Raw genomic sequence first — 25,609 nt, forward strand, 5'->3', positions numbered from 1 at the left:
ACTCGTAATGTCCATACCGAGTTCTAAAGGCTGTTTTTCGAATGTCTTTATCTGCAACCTTCAACTGATGGTACCCCGACCTCAAGTCAATCTTCGAAAACACGCTTGCCCCCTTCAGTTGGTCAAACAAGTCATCTATCCTAGGTAGAGGGTACTAATTCTTTACAGTCACATTATTCAACTCTCTATAATCAATACATAGCCTCAAACTTCCATCCTTCTTTTTCACAAATATCACAGGTGCTCCCCAAGGTGATGCACTGGGCCTAATGAACCCCTTGTCTAAAAACTCCTGCATTTGAGCCTTTAGTTCACTCATCTCAGCTGGTGCCATTCTATACGGTGCTTTGGAGATAGGTGCAGCTCCTGGAACTAAGTCAATGGTAAACTTAACTTCCCTCTTAGGTGGCATTCCTGAAATCTCTTCTGGAAAGACATCTAAAAACTCATTCACAATGGGCACATCCTCCATCCGCCTATTCTCACTCATACTCAAATCTTAAACACAGCAAAAGTACAATGCACATCCCTTATTCACTAGCTTCTTCACCTTCATAGCAGAAATGATCCCAAAACCATTAGGCTTCCCTAACCGTCTATAGGACACTTTCTTACCCAAAGGATCACTCAGTTGTACCCTCAGCATCTCACAGTCTATCTTAGCCTTGTATAAACTCAGCCAATCCATCCCCATAATTACATCTAAGTCTCCTAGGTTAAACTCAATAAGGTCTGATGGAAAGATAGCTTCTCCTATTTTCAAAGGCAAGCCTTTGAATATTTTATTACAATGAACAAGTTTGCCCGTAGGCAGACTGACTGACACATCAACATGACTCGATTCAGTTAAGTTTAACTTACGCACAACAGAAGTAGAATTGAAAGAATAAGCTGCTCCAGAGTCAAATAGAGTGTTGACAGAGATAGATTGGATAGAAAAAGTACCAGTAACTACATCCGAGGACCTCTCAGCTTCTCCCTTTCTCATCACAGACAAGCGGTCGGAGTGTTGTTTCTTGCCTGATACCCATTGTTGTTGTTGCCTGAGTTATTGTTGCCTGAGTTGTTGCTGTTGCCATTGCCAGACCTGGTGTTATTGTTGCTACCATTCCCAAACTTCCCATTTTGACCATTTCCCCTATTCCCCTGGTTGTTGAAATTGTTAGGCCTCTGCTGGGTGTTCCCACCATTCCCACCATTTCCCTGTTGTTTCTGTTTGGTGTAACACTCATACTCCCTGTGTCCCCTTTTGTTAGAGAACCTGCAGGTCACCAAATTCCCATCACAATCTCTCCTAGGGTGGTTCCTTCTACACTTCTTACAGTGGTAGGTTCTTTCTCCATTGTTAGCATTGGAAGAACTGCTAACATTCTGGTTACCCCTATCAAACGAGTTCCCATTCCTAGACCTCTTAAAATTACCCTAGTTCTCAGATTTCCCAAAATCCTTCCTTTTCTCCCCAGCTTTAGCACTCGCACTAGCAGTCCTAGTATTCAGATGGTACAGATGGGCAGCTCTCTCATACACCTTGTCAAGGGTTTTGAAAACTTTTCCGGCTAGGTCCTTCTGTAACTCGTTAGTCAATCCATGCTCAAACCTCTAAGCCTTCAGCTCTTCAGTTGGTACTACCTCAGGTTCAAACCTAGAAAAGAGTCATAAACTTATTATAGTACTCAGAGATTGACATGTCTCCCATTGCCAGGCTTATAAATTCCTGAGCCTTCTGTTTTTTCAGGAACGGGGGGTAAAACTTGTCCCTCAAGGAGGTCTTAAACACTTCACACCCAAAGTTAGGTTTGGCCCTAACAGTCACAGCATTGTCTCTCCACCAGATATCAGCTTCGTCCTTAAGATACATAGCGGCCTGGTCCACTTTCATACCCTCGGGACAGTTGAGTGCCACGAACAGCTTGTCAAACTCTCGAATCCAATTTTCTAGGACAGTAGGGTCAGCACCTCCCCTAAAAACTAGTGGTCTAACCTGGGCCAGCTTCTTAAACATTTCAGCTTGGGGGTCGACTTGGTCTCCTTGGTTTTGGATCACATTTTCAGCTAACAAACGAATAGCATCAGCTAAGGCAGCGTTCTCAGCCATTCTAGCTCTACGCCTGAAATAAAATAAATATGCACTCCATTTTAAACGAAACCCAAATACTATTCACACATATTCATTGAATCACAATATTACATTTGTCACATAAATTGGTTCAAAAGGGTACCTTGAGATTGCAACCCCTTGTCCCAAGCAAAACCACACAATAAAAGCACGATTCATACGCAGGATAAAATGAAGTTAAGAAAATAATTTCCCCATCCCGCGACACTCTTATTAAGTTTGATCATAGACAAAGAAATAATTTCCCCAAAAAGTATATGATTACAAAAATTAAACTTGCTCTTGCTCACAAATAAAAGTGAAATGAAGCTCTTAAAAATAAAATATCAACTTCTTATTATAACTTATATAAAGGTATCAATCCCAAATAAAGACTCTGTAGCACTAGCTACTTATTAAAATTAATCATCCAAACCAGACTATAATGAGGTTCTAATAACTATTATCAATGGCAAATGCCTTATTCATGCTAACTCCACCCTAACAAAAATAATCCTCAAGGTATCACATTACTGTTCTTATCTCTCTTCTCATTATAATTATTAACATCAAAATCAAGGTCATTTTCGTCATCTGAGTCTTCAATAATAATTGACTTGTAGAGTGGATTCGGATTTCTAGTAGCTCTCTTCCCAGTATTTGGATCTTCAGGTGGTGGTTGTAACCATTCAAGCTCATCCTCATCTGGAAATTCAATAAGAGTATAATCATGGAACATTCTTTGGTAGGTTGTAATCTTATATTTCTTATTCTTTGCTGTTTTAAACTCATGTAAGTAATGATAGTCTTCCTCATCTGGATTAGTTGGCGTCATAATCTTTTCAAACCTTTCCACAGTATCGTCACTTCGAGTATCATTCTCATCCTCAGGCACAACAATGGGGTTGTTCCTAATATCATTACTCACGCTTTCAGACGTGATTACTGAGTCGCTCATCCTTTTTCTACGTTAACCCAACGCAACGAACATTCAAAAAGCATAACACAAGCACATCATAAAAATAAATCAATTAGAACATAATTATAACATGTTAAATAAATAGGAAAATAACACTTCATGTGATAATTAAATGCAAGAAAAAAAATATGTATGATGTATGCATGCATTCCCTTCTTAAGTCTACCCAAAACTCACCAAGTAGACAAAATAAACTTTAAGATTGTTTTAAATAAAATGGTTTAAAACATACTTAGTTTCAAATGAATAAAAAAAAATTTGTCATTAAAATTCAAAATTTAAATCATTGAATAGGCACTTAAGTCATACTAAGCTAATTGGCTTTAGTAGTAATTAAATCTAACCTAAGCTCTGATACCACTTTGTAACACCCCAATAATTCTCTCTTAAAAACCTATGAGAAACCTATATATAACCTGAACAATTTTAAGAGAATTACTGGTGTGCTACCGCCACGTGTTCAAACGTTAAGGCTATCTCAGAAATTAGCAGAGGAAAACCAAAACAATTATAAATAAACCTCAAAACAAAGGAATTAAATCAAAAAAAGTATTACAAGTTGGAACCATTAAGGCCCTTATTCAAAACTCAATAAAAGTAGTAAGTGATTAAATTCAGTGTTCAAATAAATTCAAACCCAAAAGAATTAGTGTCAAATAAAATCGAATTAAAATAAATTCAAACTTGCAGAAGAAATAAAATGCAAACAACCAACTCTCTACTCAAGATCCCACAACCCTGATGAATGCTGCATGTGTAAGAACATGTGGTTATTCTGCTCCCCAATATTATAAGTGTAAAAATTGGATCGTCACAGGGTCATTGAAAGGCGAAGGCCATGACCAAAGAAAGACACACACACAAAAGCACGCAGTCAGCAAAGCTGAGTACATACAAGCTGGGAAATAAATTAAGAAAATACCTAACATGCTACTAATAATCAAGCACAAGCATCATTAAATATAGACTCAATACATGACTCGATTATTAAATTTATTAAGACCTCACTAATTAATATTAACTGACTCATTTATTTATTTCATTGGATTTAGCAATAGACAAGGTTGTCCAGCCCATGTCCCATTTGGAATATCAATAAAGAAAAACCCCATGCCTCCTTTCGGAAACATCAATAAACATCCAACGACCACGGGCGCGACTCCGTGACCGTAGTTAGTATGAGATCTCACCTAACTCCTAGTTTTAGAAAAATAATATTTGAAATAGGAGCGTAGATCAGACTGCCTCGATAAAAGTACACGGCTAATACCCCATGTACCCCAACCCCTGATTGTCATTACTCCAGATGTGCACCATTCCAGAGTTTTATTGCTCATCCATCTTGCACTTTACGTGATTTACAGGTTTAGACTTGGTGATGACTCATGTACATTTCAATACAAACATCCCAAAAACAATTCAATCAAACATGGAAAATTCTCAATTTAGATTCTTGATTTATTAGTGATAAACAACATTTATTAATTATTCCATTACTACCTCGGTGTATAAACACCTTGAGTGCATAAGGCACCCCAAAACCTTAACCTCGTCTTACAAGACTTGAATTTCTCCTTTACTCATCCTGTTTACATAATCATGAATGAGTAATAATTTGATCTTTACACCAATCACATACCTTTGCCTTAAGCGCACCTTGCATAATTAAAGCACAAATAATACTTGCATTATAAACTAGTGCACATCATTTAAAATTCACAATGTATAACCAGACAATTTAACCCAGTCAATCCTATTCATGATACTAAGTTCTCGATCCGTCCTTAAACATGCTCCTACAAGCAAGGTTTCGTAACTTGTACGTACCTTGTGTAAACAATCCGGTTGGCCACTTTAAAACTAGAAGTCGCCTTCATAGCAGAAATGATCCCAAAACCATTATGCTTCCCTAACCGTCTATAGGACACTTTCTTACCCAAAGGATCACTCAGTTGTACCCTCAGCATCTCACAGTCTATCTTAGCCTTGTATAAACTCAGCCAATCCATCCCCATAATTACATCTAAGTCTCCTAGGTTAAACTCAATAAGGTCTGATGGAAAGATAGCTTCTCCTATTTTCAAAGGCAAGCCTTTGAATATTTTATTACGATGAACAAGTTTGCCCGTAGGCAGACTGACTGACACATCAACATGACTCGATTCAGTTAAGTTTAACTTACGCACAACAGAAGTAGAATTGAAAGAATAAGCTGCTCCAGAGTCAAATAGAGTGTTGACAGAGATAGATTGGATAGAAAAAGTACCAGTAACTACATCCGAGGACCTCTCAGCTTCTCCCTTTCTCATCACAGACAAGCGGTCGGAGTGTTGTTTCTTGCCTGATACCCATTGTTGTTGTTGCCTGAGTTATTGTTGCCTGAGTTGTTGCTGTTGCCATTGCCAGACCTGGTGTTATTGTTGCTACCATTCCCAAACTTCCCATTTTGACCATTTCCCCTATTCCCCTGGTTGTTGAAATTGTTAGGCCTCTGCTGGGTGTTCCCACCATTCCCACCATTTCCCTGTTGTTTCTGTTTGGTGTAACACTCATACTCCCTGTGTCCCCTTTTGTTAGAGAACCTGCAGGTCACCAAATTCCCATCACAATCTCTCCTAGGGTGGTTCCTTCTACACTTCTTACAGTGGTAGGTTCTTTCTCCATTGTTAGCATTGGAAGAACTGCTAACATTCTGGTTACCCCTATCAAACGAGTTCCCATTCCTAGACCTCTTAAAATTACCCTAGTTCTCAGATTTCCCAAAATCCTTCCTTTTCTCCCCAGCTTTAGCACTCGCACTAGCAGTCCTAGTATTCAGATGGTACAGATGGGCAGCTCTCTCATACACCTTGTCAAGGGTTTTGAAAACTTTTCCGGCTAGGTCCTTCTGTAACTCGTTAGTCAATCCATGCTCAAACCTCTAAGCCTTCAGCTCTTCAGTTGGTACTACCTCAGGTTCAAACCTAGAAAAGAGTCATAAACTTATTATAGTACTCAGAGATTGACATGTCTCCCATTGCCAGGCTTATAAATTCCTGAGCCTTCTATTTCTTCAGGAACGGGGGGTAAAACTTGTCCCTCAAGGAGGTCTTAAACACTTCACACCCAAAGTTAGGTTTGGCCCTAACAGTCACAGCATTGTCTCTCCACCAGATATCAGCTTCGTCCTTAAGATACATAGCGGCCTGGTCCACTTTCATACCCTCGGGACAGTTGAGTGCCACGAACAGCTTGTCAAACTCTCGAATCCAATTTTCTAGGACAGTAGGGTCAGCACCTCCCCTAAAAACTAGTGGTCTAACCTGGGCCAGCTTCTTAAACATTTCAGCTTGGGGGTCGACTTGGTCTCCTTGGTTTTGGATCACATTTTCAGCTAACAAACGAATAGCATCAGCTAAGGCAGCGTTCTCAGCCATTCTAGCTCTACGCCTGAAATAAAATAAATATGCACTCCATTTTAAACGAAACCCAAATACTATTCACACATATTCATTGAATCACAATATTACATTTGTCACATAAATTGGTTCAAAAGGGTACCTTGAGATTGCAACCCCTTGTCCCAAGCAAAACCACACAATAAAAGCACGATTCATACGCAGGATAAAATGAAGTTAAGAAAATAATTTCCCCATCCCGCGACACTCTTATTAAGTTTGATCATAGACAAAGAAATAATTTCCCCAAAAAGTATATGATTACAAAAATTAAACTTGCTCTTGCTCACAAATAAAAGTGAAATGAAGCTCTTAAAAATAAAATATCAACTTCTTATTATAACTTATATAAAGGTATCAATCCCAAATAAAGACTCTGTAGCACTAGCTACTTATTAAAATTAATCATCCAAACCAGACTATAATGAGGTTCTAATAACTATTATCAATGGCAAATGCCTTATTCATGCTAACTCCACCCTAACAAAAATAATCCTCAAGGTATCACATTACTGTTCTTATCTCTCTTCTCATTATAATTATTAACATCAAAATCAAGGTCATTTTCGTCATCTGAGTCTTCAATAATAATTGACTTGTAGAGTGGATTCGGATTTCTAGTAGCTCTCTTCCCAGTATTTGGATCTTCAGGTGGTGGTTGTAACCATTCAAGCTCATCCTCATCTGGAAATTCAATAAGAGTATAATCATGGAACATTCTTTGGTAGGTTGTAATCTTATATTTCTTATTCTTTGCTGTTTTAAACTCATGTAAGTAATGATAGTCTTCCTCATCTGGATTAGTTGGCGTCATAATCTTTTCAAACCCTCCACAGTATCGTCACTTCGAGTATCATTCTCATCCTCAGGCACAACAATGGGGTTGTTCCTAATATCATTACTCACGCTTTCAGACGTGATTACTGAGTCGCTCATCCTTTTTCTACGTTAACCCAACGCAACGAACATTCAAAAAGCATAACACAAGCACATCATAAAAATAAATCAATTAGAACATAATTATAACATGTTAAATAAATAGGAAAATAACACTTCATGTGATAATTAAATGCAAGAAAAAAAAAATGTATGATGTATGCATGCATTCCCTTCTTAAGTCTACCCAAAACTCACCAAGTAGACAAAATAAACTTTAAGATTGTTTTAAATAAAATGGTTTAAAACATACTTAGTTTCAAATGAATAAAAAAAAATTTGTCATTAAAATTCAAAATTTAAATCATTGAATAGGCACTTAAGTCATACTAAGCTAATTGGCTTTAGTAGTAATTAAATCTAACCTAAGCTCTGATACCACTTTGTAACACCCCAATAATTCTCTCTTAAAAACCTATGAGAAACCTGTATATAACCTGAACAATTTCAAGAGAATTACTGGTGTGCTACCGCCACGTGTTCAAACGTTAAGGCTATCTCAGAAATTAGCAGCGGAAAACCAAAACAGTTATAAATAAACCTCAAAACAAATGAATTAAATCAAAATAAGTATTACAAGTTGGAACCATTAAGTCCCTTATTCAAAACTCAATAAAAGTAGTAAGTGATTTAATTCAGTGTTCAAATAAATTCAAACCCAAAAGAATTAGTGTCAAATAAAATCAAATTAAAATAAATTCAAACTTGCAAAAGAAATAAAATGCAAACAACCCACTCTCTACTCAAGATCCCTCAACCCTGATGAATGCTGCATGTGTAAGAACCTGTGGTTATTCTGCTCCCCAATATTACAAGTGTAAAAATTGGATCGTCACAGGGTCATTGAAAGGCGAAGGCCATGACCATAGAAAGATATACACAAAAGCACGCAGTTAGCAAAGCTGAGTACATACAAGCTGCGAAATAAATTAAGAAAATACCTAACATGCTACTAATAATCAAGCACAAGCATCATTTAATATAGACTCAATACATGACTCGATTATTAAATTTATTAAGACCTCACTAATTAATATTAACTGACTCATTTATTTATTTCATTGGATTTAGCAATAGACAAGGTTGTCTAACCCATGTCCCATTTGGAACATCAATAAAGAAAAACCCCATGCCTCCTTTCGGAAACATCAATAAACATCCAACGACCACGGGCGCGACTCCGTGACCGTAGTTAGTATGAGATCTCACCTAACTCCTAGTTTTAGAAAAATAATATTTGAAATAGGAGACTCGTAGATCAGACGGCCTCGATAAAAGTACACGGCTAATACCCCATGTACCCCAACCCTTGATTATCATTACTCCAGATGTGCACCATTCTAGAGTTTTATTGCTCATCCATCTTGCACTTTACGTGATTTACAAGTTTAGACTTGGTGATGACTCATGCACATTTCAATACAAACATCCCAAAAACAATTCAATCAAACATGGCAAATTCTCAATTTAGATTCTTGATTTATTAGTAATAAACAACATTTATTAATTATTCCATTACTACCTCGGTGTATAAACACCTTGAATGCATAAGGCACCCCAAAACCTTAACCTCGTCTTACAAGACTTGAATTTCTCCTTTACTCATCCTGTTTACATAATCATGAATGAGTAATAATTTTATCTTTACACCAATCACATACCTTTGCCTTTAAGCGCACCTTGCATAATTAAAGCACAAATAATACTTGCATTATAAACTAGTGCACATCATTTGAAATTCAATGTATAACCAGACAATTTAACCCAGTCAATCCTATACATGATACTAAGTTCTCGATCCGTCCTTAAACATGCTCCTACAAGCAAGGTTTCGTAACTTGTACGTACCTTGTGTAAACAATCCGGTTGGCCACTTTAAAACTAGAAGTCGCCTTCTACAAAGTCATCTCCTAAACCAAACAATTAGAAATAAATCAATACCAAAGCAATTAAAATTACAGCAATACTAAACTACTTTAAAACCTCTTAAATCATCAAAATAAAGCCTTTAAATTGTCCCCAAAAATTATAGTTAGTAGTATAACATCCCAACTTCAAGTTTATATGTTAAATTTATGAAAATATAGTGTTTTATATCAAATTACAGCAACTTTAAAGTGGGTAAATAAATCAGGAAATTTGTTTTAAGTATATAAAATAACCCCATAAGCATAATTACTTGAAATAGTCATTATATAGCAAGTTAGTGTGTTAAAAACCCAAGAATATATCAATTCAATGCAATTAGAGGCTTCAAAATAAAAGGTATGAAATCTGAAAATTATTTTTAAAGTTAGAATATAAAGTTCAAAGCTTTTTCAATCACAAAATACTCACAATAATTATTTTATAGGTTTAGAAGCATAAAAACATGAAATTAACACTAATTGTTCATAAAAATTGAAACTTTAATAAATCTGAAAATTTATATATGATTAAAATAATTATACTTTAATGTAATTTAAACATAGTATGATTAGATAGTTTGATTAACACGTTATCAAGCCCTAAAACATGAAAAATCAATGCTTTAAACCCTAAAATATACAAAATACATAATCTGAAATTTTATTTAGTAATTTAGACATACAAAACCCATAAATTTATAATCTTTTGTAATTTATACATACTATTAAAGCCTAATAACAATAATTTTATAATTGAAATCAAATAAAAATTGAATCTTTAATCAAAATAACAAGAAATAAAGGAAGAGAAATAAGAGGAAGGCGAACTGCAGTGGTCGGTTGTGCTGGGCGGCGCGAAGGTCAGAGGGGTGGCGGTCAGGCAGTGGCGCGGCGGTAGGGGCGGCAGCAAGAGGTTGCAGTTTTTTTTTTTCTTATGGTATTCGTGAAAGCAGGGAGAAGGATGAGGAAGTGAAAGCTGCTCTTCTTTTTTTTTTAACGTGAGAAGGGGGAGAAGGGTAAGGGTTTTTAAGGGTTTTATTTGGGCTTTGGGTTTCCTAATTAGATTAGGAGTAATATTTGGGTTTTGGGCTATAATGTTAAAATTGTTTGTAAATTAGTAAAAAAACATATTAGTTTACTTAAATCTTTTCATAAGAAATAATTTATTTAATGAAACTGACATAAAAATATTTGTGAGAATAATATATAAATAAATTATAATTAATTAAAAATATGGGGGATTACACATATACTACCTCCGGTCCATTTTAGTTGCAACTTTTGGGGGTCAATGCGGAGGCCGAGGCAAAACTTTTAAGAGGTTGATTAGAAAAAGTAAGGGTAAGTAATTAGGGGAGTAATATGGAGGGAATATTTGTGGTCCCAATATTTGACTCTTTTGGACCACTTAAACTTTCTGATTTTTAGAGGGAATTTCCCACCAAGAGATTCTGGCAGCATACACACATGTTGGAAAATTGTTTCCCACTTTGTTTCCCTCCCAAATTTTCACCCCTAATTCAAAAAATTTCCAACTTCCCCCAAAATTCGAATTTTTCATACTCATTCAAACAAAATGCCCCTTATAAAAGGAGGGCATCCTTTCCAAAACCCCTTATCAAAAGAACAGTATTAGGGGAATTAAGGAGGGGTTGGGGGGTAGGATAGTTAAGTTAGGTTACATTAAAAACAATGTTTAGTTCATTCAAAATACAAGTAGCCCTATGAAATTACATTCATATAAATCTAGATTAGCATTTTCCTTATTCCTAAAGTTGTGTTAGTAGATGCAGCTTCTTTAATTACAAGTATAGGCTCCGTTGAAGACCAACAAAAAAAAACCAGCCGCCACTTCATCACCAAAAAGCCACCCTGAAAAATAAAAATTGGAGGGACTCATGGCAGAGTTCATAGATGAACTTATGGATGAGTACATTCAGTATCAACAAGCATTGGATGATGAATTCATAGAAGATGCACAAATTGAAGAAGAATATGCTTGGTTGTATGATTCAGATGATGAACAAGATGAAGAACAGGAAGCCAATTATGATGGATATGATGCAGATGATGATGCAAACAATGAAGAAGCACAACACCATGTTAGAGCAAGCAGAGAAATGAATGTAGATGAGAAAAGAGCACTTGTTGATGAGATTATGTTGCACATGGAGGGGGACTCACTGCCAAGAGATTATGTTGATAAGATTATGTTGCATTTACAGTTGGGGGGACTCAATGCATTTTAGGGACTCAAATGCTAAGGAAGGCCATCTAGTACATGCATATATGATCAACCAGGGGACTCAGAAGGGTTGTGTTAAGCATTAAACATTTCACATGGTCCAACTAACACAACTACAACCAATAGCAACCTAATGCACAACCCTAGGACAATCATAGCACCACATTAGCCACAAGACAAAGCACAACCTTAGCAGCACATCAGCCAAAGGACTGAGCAAAAGCCTACCACCACACAACACAGACCACAACCAACACAAAACAGAGCACAACCATACCAGCACACAAGACAGAGCAGAAACAAGACAACACAGAGCAAAACCATACTGGCACACAAGATAGAGCATAACCAAGACAACACACAGCCCAACCTTATCAGCTTTAAAGATACAGCAGAGCCAACACAGGCCACCAACAACTCACAACCAACATATTCCACGGAATATTATACAGTGCATAACCCAAGTAACCAAACAGCAATTTATAAATACAGAAAATACACAACAAAATACAACAATAATTTGTAGAACATGTAGCACACAGAAAACATGATCCAAGATAAAAGCAAGACAATCACCATCATAACCAACCAAACATAAACGAAATCAAATCCAAAAGAAACTAGGGTTTATAGAGTATACGCTGAGCATTCAGTTAGGAGGAGGGTTGATTTGAGGGTAGTAGATCTGCATGTACACCTCAATCACCTCTTCCCTCGACAACCCTCCAGGTGGACCAGATTTGATCCTCTTAGCTCTGTTAGAAGGCCCTTCATCGGCGTCGTGGGACTCAGGTGGCTTAGCCACCTCAAAAACCTCCAGATCTACTTGGTTTGACTCCCCAGTAGCAGATCCAGCAGCGGAGACCTCACCCTCGACATCTACAGCAGCAGTAACAGGATGAACCTCAGCAATTGGAACCACCTCAAGTGGTGGTTCAACAGCGGCCATAGCCACAGGGATCACTTCCTGAGTCTTCTCTTCCTCATCACTTGACTCAGCAAGTTTTGCACCACGGATCTTCCTCCTCACAATCACTGAAGCACGTCGAACAGGTTTTATGTTTCTCGTTCCTCGCTGCGGCTTATAGGTAACACGCCCAGATCGGTGCTTAGATGCATTTGATTCAAGGGTCTCATGGAAAAGAATATCGAGTTCTTTGTCCTTTGAACTAGACATAGTGGGACTCAAGAAGTAGAAGAACAAAACAGAAGAAGGAAGGAGAAAACCCAGATCGCAACAACAGTGACAGAGTTAGAGAAAGAGAGAGGAGATCCAAAACGGCGAAGAGTGAGGAGTGAGAAACAAATGAACTAGGGTTTTGGGGGGGGGGGTAATATAATCTGGAGAAATCTCCAGAATAAATTCAACCAACCATATTCATCTGATGAATTGAATGTTGTAGCATTCAATTGAGTTGGTTGGGATGATGTAGAATTTAAAGAGTTGGGGGTTTTTTTGGTGGGAATGATTAATCTAATTGCTGAGTTAGGTAGTGTAATTATATTAGGTTAGTACTATAATAACATAGGTTAAAAAAATAAGTAAGGGTAAGATTGTAATTTTACCTAAAAAAAACTTACTAAATAAGGAAAAAAATGGAAAAGTTGCAAGTGATGTGGACCGGCCCAAAAAGGAAATAGTTGCAACTAATTTGGACCGGAGGTAGTATATAATCTCGTTTAAATCCACATCAATCACCTCCTACACCAATTATCAACCTACACTAATTGCATCTGTATAATTACATAACCGTCATACCACTGAACGATAGGTCTACTGATATTATATATATCAAGAGATGTATACTCCCCACATATATTATGTTGATCTCTTCCTAAATTTTGAGATTTTATTAAAAGTTTTATTTTTTATTTTGTTATCATTTTTTATTAGTTAGGAATTGATGAGCTTGGTGAATTTGTGAAGTTTAAATTATGTAGTATGTAATGGCTAAAAATAATATGGTGAAAATGTTTGCTTAAAAAAATGGGAAAAAAAATAGCAAAGTAAGATTGAGAAATTAGAAATTTTTAAAAACAAGGCAAAAAAAAAATAAATAAAAAATTGTTTTAAACTCATTAGGTTGACCCGAACCCGAAACTTTGGGTTAGAATTGAGCATTTTTCGTCTCAACCTGTGACCCGACCCGAACCCAACTGACCAGATTTACAGGTCTAACTACAAGTGAGTCATTGAGTAGTAATTGGCAACTTGTTGTAGTTGGTAGATGTTTTTCCTAATGACATCAAGGTTATGGATTTGACTCCTACTAGCTACATTAAGTAAAGGTATGGATTCCCTTATCCTTCACACCCCTCCCCCCTAATTCCTCGGGATTCTAACATGATTAATTTAGGTGGTTTAATTTTGAAAGGTTTTGGCCCAGTAGTTTGTTCTCCTTAACCTTAAAAAAAGAACAAATGAGTCAACCTTTAAAACCACTTAAAAAAAACAAAAAAAAACAAAAAAAAAACTGTTTGAAATTTCGGCAATAGATGGAGTATATCTCTAATTTTATAAAAAAAATGAAATTGGCTTAGATTTTTTTTTATATTTGCAACGCTTTCCTTTTGCAAATGTTATGTTTTTATTGCATTAATATCTTTTTTGGGCATCTTTGATCATTTATTTTTTTATTTTATTTCTCTCCATATATAGTCTCTACTCCTACTTCTTATTAATAATTCTCTTCTCTCACATCCTTTACTATTTAATAAATCATTCAACAACTATCTATATGTGATAGGTTGTCGTACACTTGGCAAAAAAAAATCTAGCAAAAACTCAATGAATACATGATGATAAGAAGGATTGAATCCACAAGCAAAAAACAATTTAATCTAGCTTTCAAAGTATGGGGAAACTAAATTATACATGTTACAAAATTGGGATAGAAATGTAGTATAAAATAATATAAATAGAGAAATTAAATAAAAGGTCTAGAGTTTTGGTTCAATATATTTATAGCTAAAAATCAATCAAAACATCATCAACATATATATCAATTAGTCAATTATATCGAGCAATTGATAATCCTATGATAGGATCTTAACACTCTACATTCAACATATGATGCACACAGTCACTAATTTTAATTCCAACTCTAATTAAAAAATAATAAGAATTAATCAAACAAATGATTAGGTCATTGCAAAAGTATTTGAGAGAGTCCAGATTTATAACGTTGATAAATGACACCGTCATAATTAAGTTGCCTAAATTTCGTGGGCGCTTCATTTAAAATTATACTAGTGTGTGACTCGGGCTTCGCTCCGGGTGATACTTTGAATAATTTTATTTTTATATTAGACGCTTTAAAAGTCTTATTAACTTTTATTTTGTGGGTAAATTAGACCATGAACAAAAATAACTTATTTAAGATTTATTAGTTTTTATTCTACATTCTAATATTTATAATTATATATAAATGTGAGTCAATAAGACATGATTTATTTCTAGCTAATATGGTAATATATGTAGTTTTAATTCAATGAAGTTTTTGCTTCGAATCTCTTAATTATATATAAATGTGGCATGATGTTAGAGGTCGTTGAATGATGATGTGCCGTAGTACTAGTGTAAGAAAGGATACACGTGGCACATACACAAATTTAGAAACTATATAGTATAGATAGATATTCATTGTTTAGCTAGTTGTGTTTGACAAAGTCCCATTAACGTGTGTTTCTTCTACTGCTCATTGTTTTCTTCCTCTCACCCACCATCATCTTCTTCATCCTCCTTCTACCCACCCACCTTCATCTTATTTTTCCTCCAATCCCTGATAGGTTGTCGTACACCTGTTAAAAATAAATTCCAAACAAGTAACAATGTATAGTAGCAGGTATGTAGCCAATGTAGGGTTGAATCCATAGAGAGATGGTTATTCAATCTAGCTTTCAAGGTATGGATAAACTAAACTATTGATCACGAGTTAGGATAGAAAAGTAGTCTAAATTAAAATAGGAATAAAATAATTAATAAAAAAAAGACCTAGAGTTATGGTTCACCATGTTTATACTCCCTCTGTCCCTTATTGATAGTCCCTTGTGACCAATTTTAAGTCCCAAAATGATAATCCCATTTGCTCCTTTAAGTACCATTAATATTAATTTTTTACAAAAAAAAAGTCCCTCCAAACTGCAACACTATTTGTACAAATTTAACTATCCCATGTAAATTTTGCTTTTCCATGTACTTTTATTACTTTATCTATCTATTTTTTTGCAGACTCAATGTAAGTTTATCTTTCCAATGTATTTTTACTAATTCTTTACCGAGTGTAAGTTTAATTCTCGTGAAAATTGCCCATAAAGGACTATCATTAAGAGATGGAGGGAGTAGTTCTAAATCTATCAAATATCAATAAAAATTCAATTTATGAGAAACTACTAGTGAGTGACCCTGGGCGCTGCCCCGAGTTGCTATTGTTGTAGACGTACACTCGGTAAGTTTTTTAAAACACTTTTTAAAACAGCAATTGTCACTGTCAAACCAAAATTGAATTATTCTTTTAATGCAGTTTTTTTATTTTTTTTAATTGTACCTTGTGGTTTGTAGGTATATGAATTTTTTTTCCATACAAATAACATAGTTGATATTGGCTTAGATGGTTAAATAGTCATATGTGTTATTAGAGCTTGAGGGTTTGAACCTCCTTATCCTTATTTTTTATATGGACTAATGTTAGTTGCTTGGGTGATGTGGCATTGTTTAAGTGATGATGTGGCATCATGAGATGATGGGAAGATGACGTGGCATAACAAAATAGAAACTACGTGGCACGTCGAAGTTTTTAGGAACGTCTTTTAATAGATTAGTATAGATTGTCATAGACAGCTTCCATAAATTTTGTTTTCTCATAGACAGCTTCGTCGCAATTTTGGTAAAGTAAAAGTTTGTAACTATTGTCATGTGAAGGGTCATATCAAAGCAGATTGTTAGAAATTAAAGAAGAAGAATGAAGAGAAGTTCAATGAGGAAAAATCCGTAAATATTGCTAACACCACGATGATTATGTCTATGCACTTTAGGATTACGAATTTTGGGGTTGCGGTTTCTACAATCTCTTCCTGATAAGTGCCCCTTTGAGATCTCTTTGTGAAACAAGAAACCGTGTGGTTTTTGGTATGGAGTCTATAATAGATTGCTTTTGATTTTTTGTTTGTAATAAAGTAGCAATTTTGGTTATGCATTAGATTTTTGATCTAGTTATGCTATTTCTTATCTCAATTTTGGTACTTTTATGTTTTGTTAAGTACAATTGCAATTTAGAAATTCTTTATGTAATTTTTATTTTCTAGAATTGCTTGAGTTTTTAGTTTGGTTTTGATATTAAGAAGTGTTTGAAAAGAGTTTGGTCAATTTTTACAAGCATGCTACACGTCGAGACATTATACTCTCAATCTAGGCCATGTGATGTTTTAGTGTACGAAATTTTGTGTTTGAAGATGCGCCAATTCACAAGTTATGGAAGATATTTGTTTGTTGATTGCTTAATGTGAGTAGGATTTTGGATTTTTTTTAATGTGGAGGTTCTATATTTTATTATGAGCATTACTTCTTGGTTTTTTATTCAAGATGGAGTTACCTTGTTTGGTCGATTTCAAGTCAAGGTGGAGATTTGTTAAATTGTGACTTGAAATCTAGTAGGGATGACTTTGAATGCATATATCTCTCAAATTACAAGTGATTTTGAGGTGATTCAAGTTAGAGGTGATATTTTGGTTCAAGAGCTTTCCAACGATAGGTCATATTCCCAATTTCGATAAGAAATGGGAAAGTTATGGCCGTTTTACAAAAACTTGACGAAGCTGGAAATTGCGACGAGTGGGCGAGCTATAGCTCGGCCCTATGAGGACTTACGCCAGGCATAGCTATCTGTCGAACTATAGCTCGGTAATTCGGTTCTTCTAGGATAATTTATGGAATATTCCTAAAATTATATATTTTCTGTGACAGCTATTTGAGTATACTTGGGGAACAATTTATGGTGTTTATTAGGGTTTTCTTATATTATAAAAGGACCTTTAGTTGATCAATTAGATCATACCTTTTGAGCCATTAGATTTAGGACTCCTTATATTATTCTCTCGTTCTTTTTCCATTATAGTGAAGAAGCTCTCGACTCCCCCACCCACGTAAATCTTTGAGTTATTTGTTTATCTTCTTTATTGCTTTTCTCATTCTTATTTTTCATTGTGTTGTTCCGCATTAATCAAACACAATCGCTCCCTTATTTCCTAACACCTTTCATACTACATTGAATTTAAGGTTCAATTTTAAATGAACTTAGTATCATTTTACTATTTTGTCATGATTTTTTGCATGAATTTTAGAATTCCGGATAAATTTTTTTTATTTTTGGGTTTCTCTAGATTCTGATTATATTATTTTATTGATTTTTCTCTAATCAGACTTTTTTTAATTTTTTTATATGTTGTGCTGCTAATTTTACTGTTTTTTTTTTTTTTTTTTTGTAAAGGGTCAAATTTCACTTCTAGTGAACATTGAATATATAATATGGTCATGTATGCATTTTTTGTAGCTTTTTGTTTCCTTGCTACTTACTAAGAGAAGCTATTTCCCATAGTTCTTGTAGGTCGAAAATGTTCCACGATATACTCAGCTATGAATAGATAAATTATGATATAGTGTTTGTATTCAAATAATTTTACAGGTCGTTCTGTTAAAAATAAATGTATGAAATTTTTGCATGTTTTGTATTGAGTTATTTGCCAAGCTAGAGTTTTAATTAACAAAATACAGTCCTAGTTAATGATTGACAATCAAGATCAACGAATTGACCATCTTAGTACATTCACAATAACAACACTTGACGATCTTTGACACAGTTTTAAGCTGCAATCGATTTGACATACTATTTGGCATCATTATTCCTCGGCTATATGTTACTTTAAAAAAGGAAATTTTCACTTTTGGTACCACTCAAACACCCCTAGTTCACTTTTGCTACCTATCTAATAGAAACAGTAACCAATTCTATTAAGTGATAGCAAAACGTACATATATTTTTAGCTTTTTAATGGTAGTAAAATAAAATAAAATTTTAAATGGGTAGCAAAAGTTAACTAGGGGTGTTTGAGTGGTAGCTAAAGTTAAAATTTCCTTTCTAATATACTTAATAAGGGAGTGGACTTCCATTATGGACTATTTTATTTGATTTCAGGAGTTGGTCACTTTAAAAGGTGATGTAGTTGTTTAAATAATTATAGAATTTTATTTTGCTTTTTTTAATGCTTAATTCTCATCTCTGGTTGTCATGAAACTAAAGTTATGAACCCAAACGATCATCAATGGTAGAATCAAGACGATTTCACCATTGAAGCTTGGCGAAAAATCAGAGAGAAAATGTAGAGATAGAAAGAAGTTTTGAGGAAGGAAAATTGTATAATTATATTACAGAGAAATAATAATTACAGGTGAGTATGTAACACCTCGAAATCTCCCTCTACGGAAATACTAGTATAATACGTATAACTATATGGTAGATATAGAGTTAGGCGTATTACCGCCACGTGATTATGCAAAGCTACTTAAATTACTAACCAAAACCAATATTTTGCAGCGGAAATTAAAACTCTTTCTTTATTATCGATAAGGAAATTTTGTGAAAAACTACCTATTATAGTCCAGAATTTGCGAGAAACTACCTATTAAAAAAATGTTATAATTGACTACCTATTTTTTTAAAAATGTTGTAATTTACTACCTTACGCAGGATTATGAAGGAGTTTGACCAAATTTCTCCGGCGTTGACTTGGTCACCTGACCATCATGTGACACTTAATGACCCTTTTCTTTACCAAATTTTCTCACAATTTTCCTACGTGATGGTAACCAAGTGTCACGTGGCCAAGTCAATGCCGGAAAATTTTGGTCAAACTTTGTTTTTCAAAATTTAGGTAGTCAATTACAACATTTTTTTAATAGGTAGTTTTTCACAAATTCTGGACTATAATAGGTAGTTTTTCACAAAATTTTCTATTGATAACTATGAATAGAAACTATTGTCATGAGTACTCATAAATAAACAAGGACCAACATTCCTAATCTAGGTGAAGAACATCTGGAGACTCTCATATGTTCAATTATTGACTCCGCCTGAAAATAGTCAACACTGCTTACAATTAAGGTACAAATTAAAAATCAAAACAAATAGAAAATACGGATTAACAAAATATGCTTAGTATGATAAGTGTAAGATAAATAAACTCAATTTATTTGTAAACATGCTTTTAAAAACCTATTTCCAATGATTAATCCAATAATTCCAAAAATCATGATTCATAACCAATTCTCAAATATAATTCCAATAACTCAATAGTTCAATAATAATGATTATTAAAAGCAATTCTTTTCAAAAACTCAATTTCCACTCTATGTGTGTACACCCCCCCAAGCTAATGTATTACTATTTCAAGGTTATTCTTGAAGAAAAACTAGGTCATAAAAAATCTATAGTCTTTAATGAATCTGCATAGTGGGATTAATATAATAATCATGCTTGTAAAGCTTTTGAATAAATAATTAAATAAACCTCTTTAATTCAATAATTCCAGTAAATAACACAAACTCCTTTTTATTTAAATTCAATATGCTTTCAAAATCAATCTTATAAAACATGATAAATAATTTTAATCATTCAAATCATGATATTAAAATCAATCCTCCAATTTAGTTTATCAAAACCAGTTAAACATGCTTTTATTTCATAAATTATAACTTAATTCAATTAAATTCAATTACCAATAAAATCATATAAAAACATTCTATTCAAACAATCACTTTCAAAGGTATCTAGGCACCTAAACGTACCTTTGATCCTTGATTATCACACACAAAAGAAATTTAAGAACTTTGATCAAACACACCCTACAATTAAACATAACCTTAATTAATATAAGGTTAACATATAATCACAACAATTAAATTCGAAACCCCCAACTATATGTACATGAACCTTATAAATTATTTTTCATTAACTTGAATAAAAATTTGATTTAATTTAATTAAAACTACTCATAATAATTTTTATAAATCCCCCATAATAATAATAATAATAATAATAATAATAATAATAATAATAATAATAATAATAATAATAATAATAATAATAATAATAATAATAATAATAATAATAATAATAATAATAATAATAATAATAATAATAATAATAATAATAATAATAATAATAATAATAATAATAATAATAATAATAATAAGAGAAGAGAAGAAGAAAAGGTGAAAACCAAGGAAAAGAGGAAGAAGAAGGTGGCGGCAAGGTAGGGCAGCCTTTCAGAAGGTGGCTGGAGGTGGCAGCTTGTAGCCGGTGGTGGAGGTGGTGATTTGTGGTGGTGGTGTCACAAGGAAACAAGAAGAATAGGAGAAGAGAATCAGAGAATTTGGGGTGAGCGTTTCGCCATGAATCAATGGATATTTATAGGCTATCTCATGCAAGAACTATGGTAGGAGAATGTAGGAAGAATTATGGTATAAATAATTAAGGAAATTACTTAGAGAACAGAGCTTAAGAAATTTGGAAAGTTTGAAATTAAGGTGACTAAGAATAATTAATTTAAGGAAAGTGTGTTTTCATGAATAATAATATGGCAATAAAGGTTTACTTAGGCAATAATCAAGGATGAAATAAGGTAGGGAAATAAGATGATCAAATATTTAGGAAATGGGACATAAGAATTAAGGGAAAAAATTATGGATTTGAGGAAAATAATTAAAAGGTTTTTTTAGAAAATAACACCACAAAACAACCCAAATTTTGATTATAACACCACAAAAAAAAAACAAAATAAAAAAACATTTATCATAACACTACAATAGACACCCAAATGTGTCTCCCCAAAACCAAACCCAGTGATGAATACCTTTCACGTCATTTGATTATCGAACAAACGGAAAATGTGAAAAGTCTAGTGATGAGGATGTTTTTATTAAAATATCTCTTCTTTCTGTTTTTGAAAATATTTCTTTTCTTACCCTATTTTTAAAAAACGTGCATTCCAGTTTAGTTTGGTCCATAATATGGGTCCAATAATAGTATAGTTGGATGGGGCTTGAAAAAAACCTTTCCAACGATATATTATAAGCCCAATCCCGATGAATAATGAGGAAGTTATGGCCAAAATACTAAATTGGGCTCAAACCGGATTTTACCTACGGCCCAATGATCATGTGGAGGGTCCAAAGAATTAATACTATTCCAAAACTAATTAGGGTTTATTAGAATTTTCTATGAGTTGCTAAAAGATCTTAATTATCCTTTTGAAAAGATAAAATCAAAGAGTTTGAAATTGAATAAAACTTTCCTTTTTTTAAAATCCTAATTCTATTCAAATTTAAAGATGTTCAAAGACAGTCAGATATTATTTTTTGTACCTCAAAATATTTAACTAAATCTTATATGGTTGGATAGATCTTGAAATTATCTTTCCAATGATATATTATAATATTAATTCCGAGCTATAACGAAAAAGATATGGATTTGAATACGAAACTCTATCCAAAACTGACACCCTTCCACTATTTTAGACATATTTTTTTATCTATAAAATATTTTAATCTGATTCTAATTGAGTTGAAAAGTAGATTTCAATAGCTTTCCAAGACATATTATATTACTTATTTGGACTTCTGGATCAAAAGATATGATAAAAACAAAATTCGTAAAAAACTTTCTTAGCACCGCCTGGCGATGCACCTCATCGCCTGGCAACGAGCTCTGTCGTTGGCGACAGGATGAGTTTTATTCCGATTCGAATTCTAAATCTTTTCTATTGGTTTCCAGACTATTTTCTTATAAATAGGGTTCCTGCACCTCCGTTTTTATTCATCAACTCTCATCAAGAATTTTTTTTATTCTCTCTCTCTTTCTAAACCAACCCTTTTGCAAACACAATTCCGCATACACAAGATCTAGACACACCTAGCCAAGTTCGAAGTTGCCTTCGCCCTAGACGTGAAAGGTTGATAATTTTTTAGGGTTTGGTTCCAAATCCAGTTTAAACTTTTTAACTCTTTCTTTCAATTCTTTAGGGTGTGTTTGGCATCAGTGCTGTTTTTGGTTTTTTTATTTTTTACCCCCAAAACAAAACAAAACAGTGTTTGGTAAAATAGCTTAAAAAACAACTTTTTATCTATTTTGTAAAAATTACAACGATAAACCTAAAACACCTCAAAGCCGTTTTAGAGGTTTTGTTTTTTTTTCCCCCTATCAAAGCGTCGTAGTACTCCGTATCTCCTTCACATAGTATCTCATCTTTCTTCCTCAAACCTTAATTCTCAAGATTCAAGGAGCAAGCAATTACAGGTATAGAGCGTTCTCCTCTCTCTTTTCTTTTAATTTCTGTATAATCACCACGTTTTCCCCTGTTTTTCTTTTTCAATTTACAAATTTATTGATGCTTTTGTTGCTTAAAAAATTTGGTTGTATTCAATTTCTCTGATCAAAATTGGTGATCTTTGTTCGTTATTTTTCTTAATTTTAATCGTTCTTTGTCTAATTTGTATATAATTTATTTTAGGTTTTCATATTTGGGGATTTTTTTTTTCTGAAAAATACGAGTGCAGTGTTGATTAATTGAAAAATTGTTATAATCAACACTCGTATTGATTGAATTTTCTATGATTCTAATTCTAATTCTTAGTTGCCCTTATCATGATGTTAATACTACGTATGTTTTAGTTAATTCAAGGAAGGAAGTCTAAGCTAATTATCTCATAATATGTGTTCAATATATTTAATATTTTGGGAATTTGTTGTTCAGGAAGTAGGAAGTATGAATTATGCTTGTAATGTAATCAATTTTGAAAATTTTGGGAAGTCTACCTATGGTTTTGGGTTGTCTGGGATGGATAGCATGTTAGATCATTTTTTTTTATCAAACATTTTTCTACTCTATGCTCTTAATACCTTGTGGCAAGTCTTGGCTCCCAGAAACTTACTTTATACTTGGACAGTATGTATGAATTTGAATAAGAATGTGAGCTATGTAACAACTAATAACATAAGTTTACGTGATGTGTCAATTTGCTGTAATATGTAGTGGCAATCTCAGCCTAGTTGACTTGGAAGTATTATGAGTCTATCACCCTGTCTTCTATCTGCATGTCTTTTTTGCTTGTTCCTTCTTTTTGGCTTAGAAATCAGAAACCTGCACTTTAGAGCATAACTGTTCTAAATCTTAAAATAAACTGGTCGCTGAGTCATTTTTTTTTATGGAATTAACACTTTGGCAGGGTATTATGTATTTGTGCTTATGAAATTAGGTTAATTGGTATTAGAAAGCTATTACAATTTTGGAGCTTCAGTAATTTGTAAACATGGAAGTTTAGTGTGTTTTTCTTAGAGTACTAGTGTGGATTGTTGTATTTTACACCCCTTTCTTATTTAGTGGAGGAGTTTCATTTGTGGTATAGTTTATCAGAGTTATATGCCAAGGTAGCTTATATAGAATCAATTATTTATGAAGTTTGTATGTTTAACATAATGGTAATGGGAGACAAATGGATATGTTGTGCTCTTGTTTTTCTAGTTGCTGCACATTGGTTGTTTAGTTGAATTAGATGATTATTATGTCTAATAGTGAATTACTTTATAGATGTCAAATTTGAAAAATAATGAGTGCGAAGATGAAGTTGTTGTTGAGATTGAATCTACTAGAGTAGTTGGAGTATGGGATGAAAATATTGAATCTTACCTTATAAGCTTGATAGAGGAGGAGGTAAAAAAAGGAAATATACCAACAACCACTCTAACCTAGCAAGCTTGGAGGCTTATCAAGCAAAACTAAAGGAGAAGACAAAAAAGAATTATAGTCAAGAGCAACTTAAGAACAAATATAATCAACTAAGACAAAGATGGAAGGAATTTAGTAAACTAGTACAAGAAACTGGAATGGGATACAATGCTATGACTTTTCAACTTTCTGCTGAGGATGCTGTATGGAAAAATTTGTATGAGGTAATTGTCAATAAGTTTATTTTGATTCTATTATTTTATGGATCAAGTAGGGACATTTTTAAACTAATAAGATTTTATTTTTGTGAATGTATGGTTGTTATAGAAACATAAGTCTGCCAAAACTTTTAGAAAGAAGGGATGTAAGCATTATGATAAATTATGCACAATTTATGGAGATACAACCGCTACTGGTGCTAGTTCACATCCTTCTACTAAAAGCACTTTTGAGATTGAGGATGAAGATGACACAGATGGAGAAGGGGGTGACTCAAGAAAACAATGTGAAGAGGGTCCTAAAAACAAAAAAAAATCAAGCCTAATGTCAATCGTAAGAAACTTAGAGAAAGTGTTAATGTAGCAATGGCGGATGCCTTGGTTACAATGAGTGAAAATTCCAAGAAAAAACTTGAACTTATCGAGAAAAAATTAATGGAAATGATGAAGGTGGGCATCAGTCCAATGAGGATCATGATTTGCTCATGGAATGTGTAGATGCACTAAATGCACTTGAGGGAATTGATGGAGCTTCATTTACATGATGATCCATTGTGGAGGAAAATGTTTCTTAGATTTCCAAATGATAGGAAGATAGATTTTGTGCTCAACCTTTAAGCATTATCTCATTAGTACAAATTATTTTTCCCTTCAATAACGCATGTTTGAGTGTTTAAACTCAATTTAGATCTTGTCATAAGTATGATTTTTTTTTTTTTGGATTTTGTATTTGGGTTTGATTTAATAAGAGTAATAATGGTGATCTTATTCTATATGCTTGCTTATAAAATTTATATATACTGATAGTATTCTGCTTGCTCATAACATTTATATGTAAAAAATGCATTTCGACATTGAAGAAATTTTATCGGATCCTAATGAGGAATATTTTCAACAAATATTGACAATTTATATTAACTTACAAAATAATGGGTTCCTTAAAAAGAAACCCCGTTTGCAAAGAATTTTAAAGTTAACAGGTCACCAATATGTCCTTGAACTACTTAACGGTCAT

At 33.7% G+C, this 25,609-nt stretch overlaps 1 protein-coding gene and 1 long non-coding RNA gene across 2 annotated transcripts; one reads left to right on the top strand and one right to left on the bottom strand.

The window, feature by feature from the left end:
• Positions 1–987: 987 nt before the first annotated feature.
• Positions 988–2,095, bottom strand: LOC110732091 (basic-leucine zipper transcription factor A-like). Its single transcript, XM_021912005.1, has 2 exons — positions 1,674–2,095; positions 988–1,381 (listed from the first exon to the last, which is right to left on the bottom strand). The coding sequence occupies exons 1-2, from the start codon at positions 2,093–2,095 to the stop codon at positions 988–990; spliced, it is 816 nt and encodes a 271-aa protein (XP_021767697.1).
• Positions 2,096–22,677: 20,582 nt separating this feature from the next.
• LOC110732053 lies at positions 22,678–25,367 on the top strand. Its single transcript, XR_002513423.1, has 2 exons — positions 22,678–24,600; positions 24,704–25,367. It is a non-coding gene; the product is annotated as an uncharacterized LOC110732053 (long non-coding RNA).
• Positions 25,368–25,609: the final 242 nt, after the last annotated feature.

Source organism: Chenopodium quinoa, unplaced genomic scaffold, assembly GCF_001683475.1.
Source record: "Chenopodium quinoa cultivar QQ74 unplaced genomic scaffold, ASM168347v1, whole genome shotgun sequence".
Classification (NCBI taxonomy): Eukaryota; Viridiplantae; Streptophyta; class Magnoliopsida; order Caryophyllales; family Amaranthaceae; genus Chenopodium; species Chenopodium quinoa.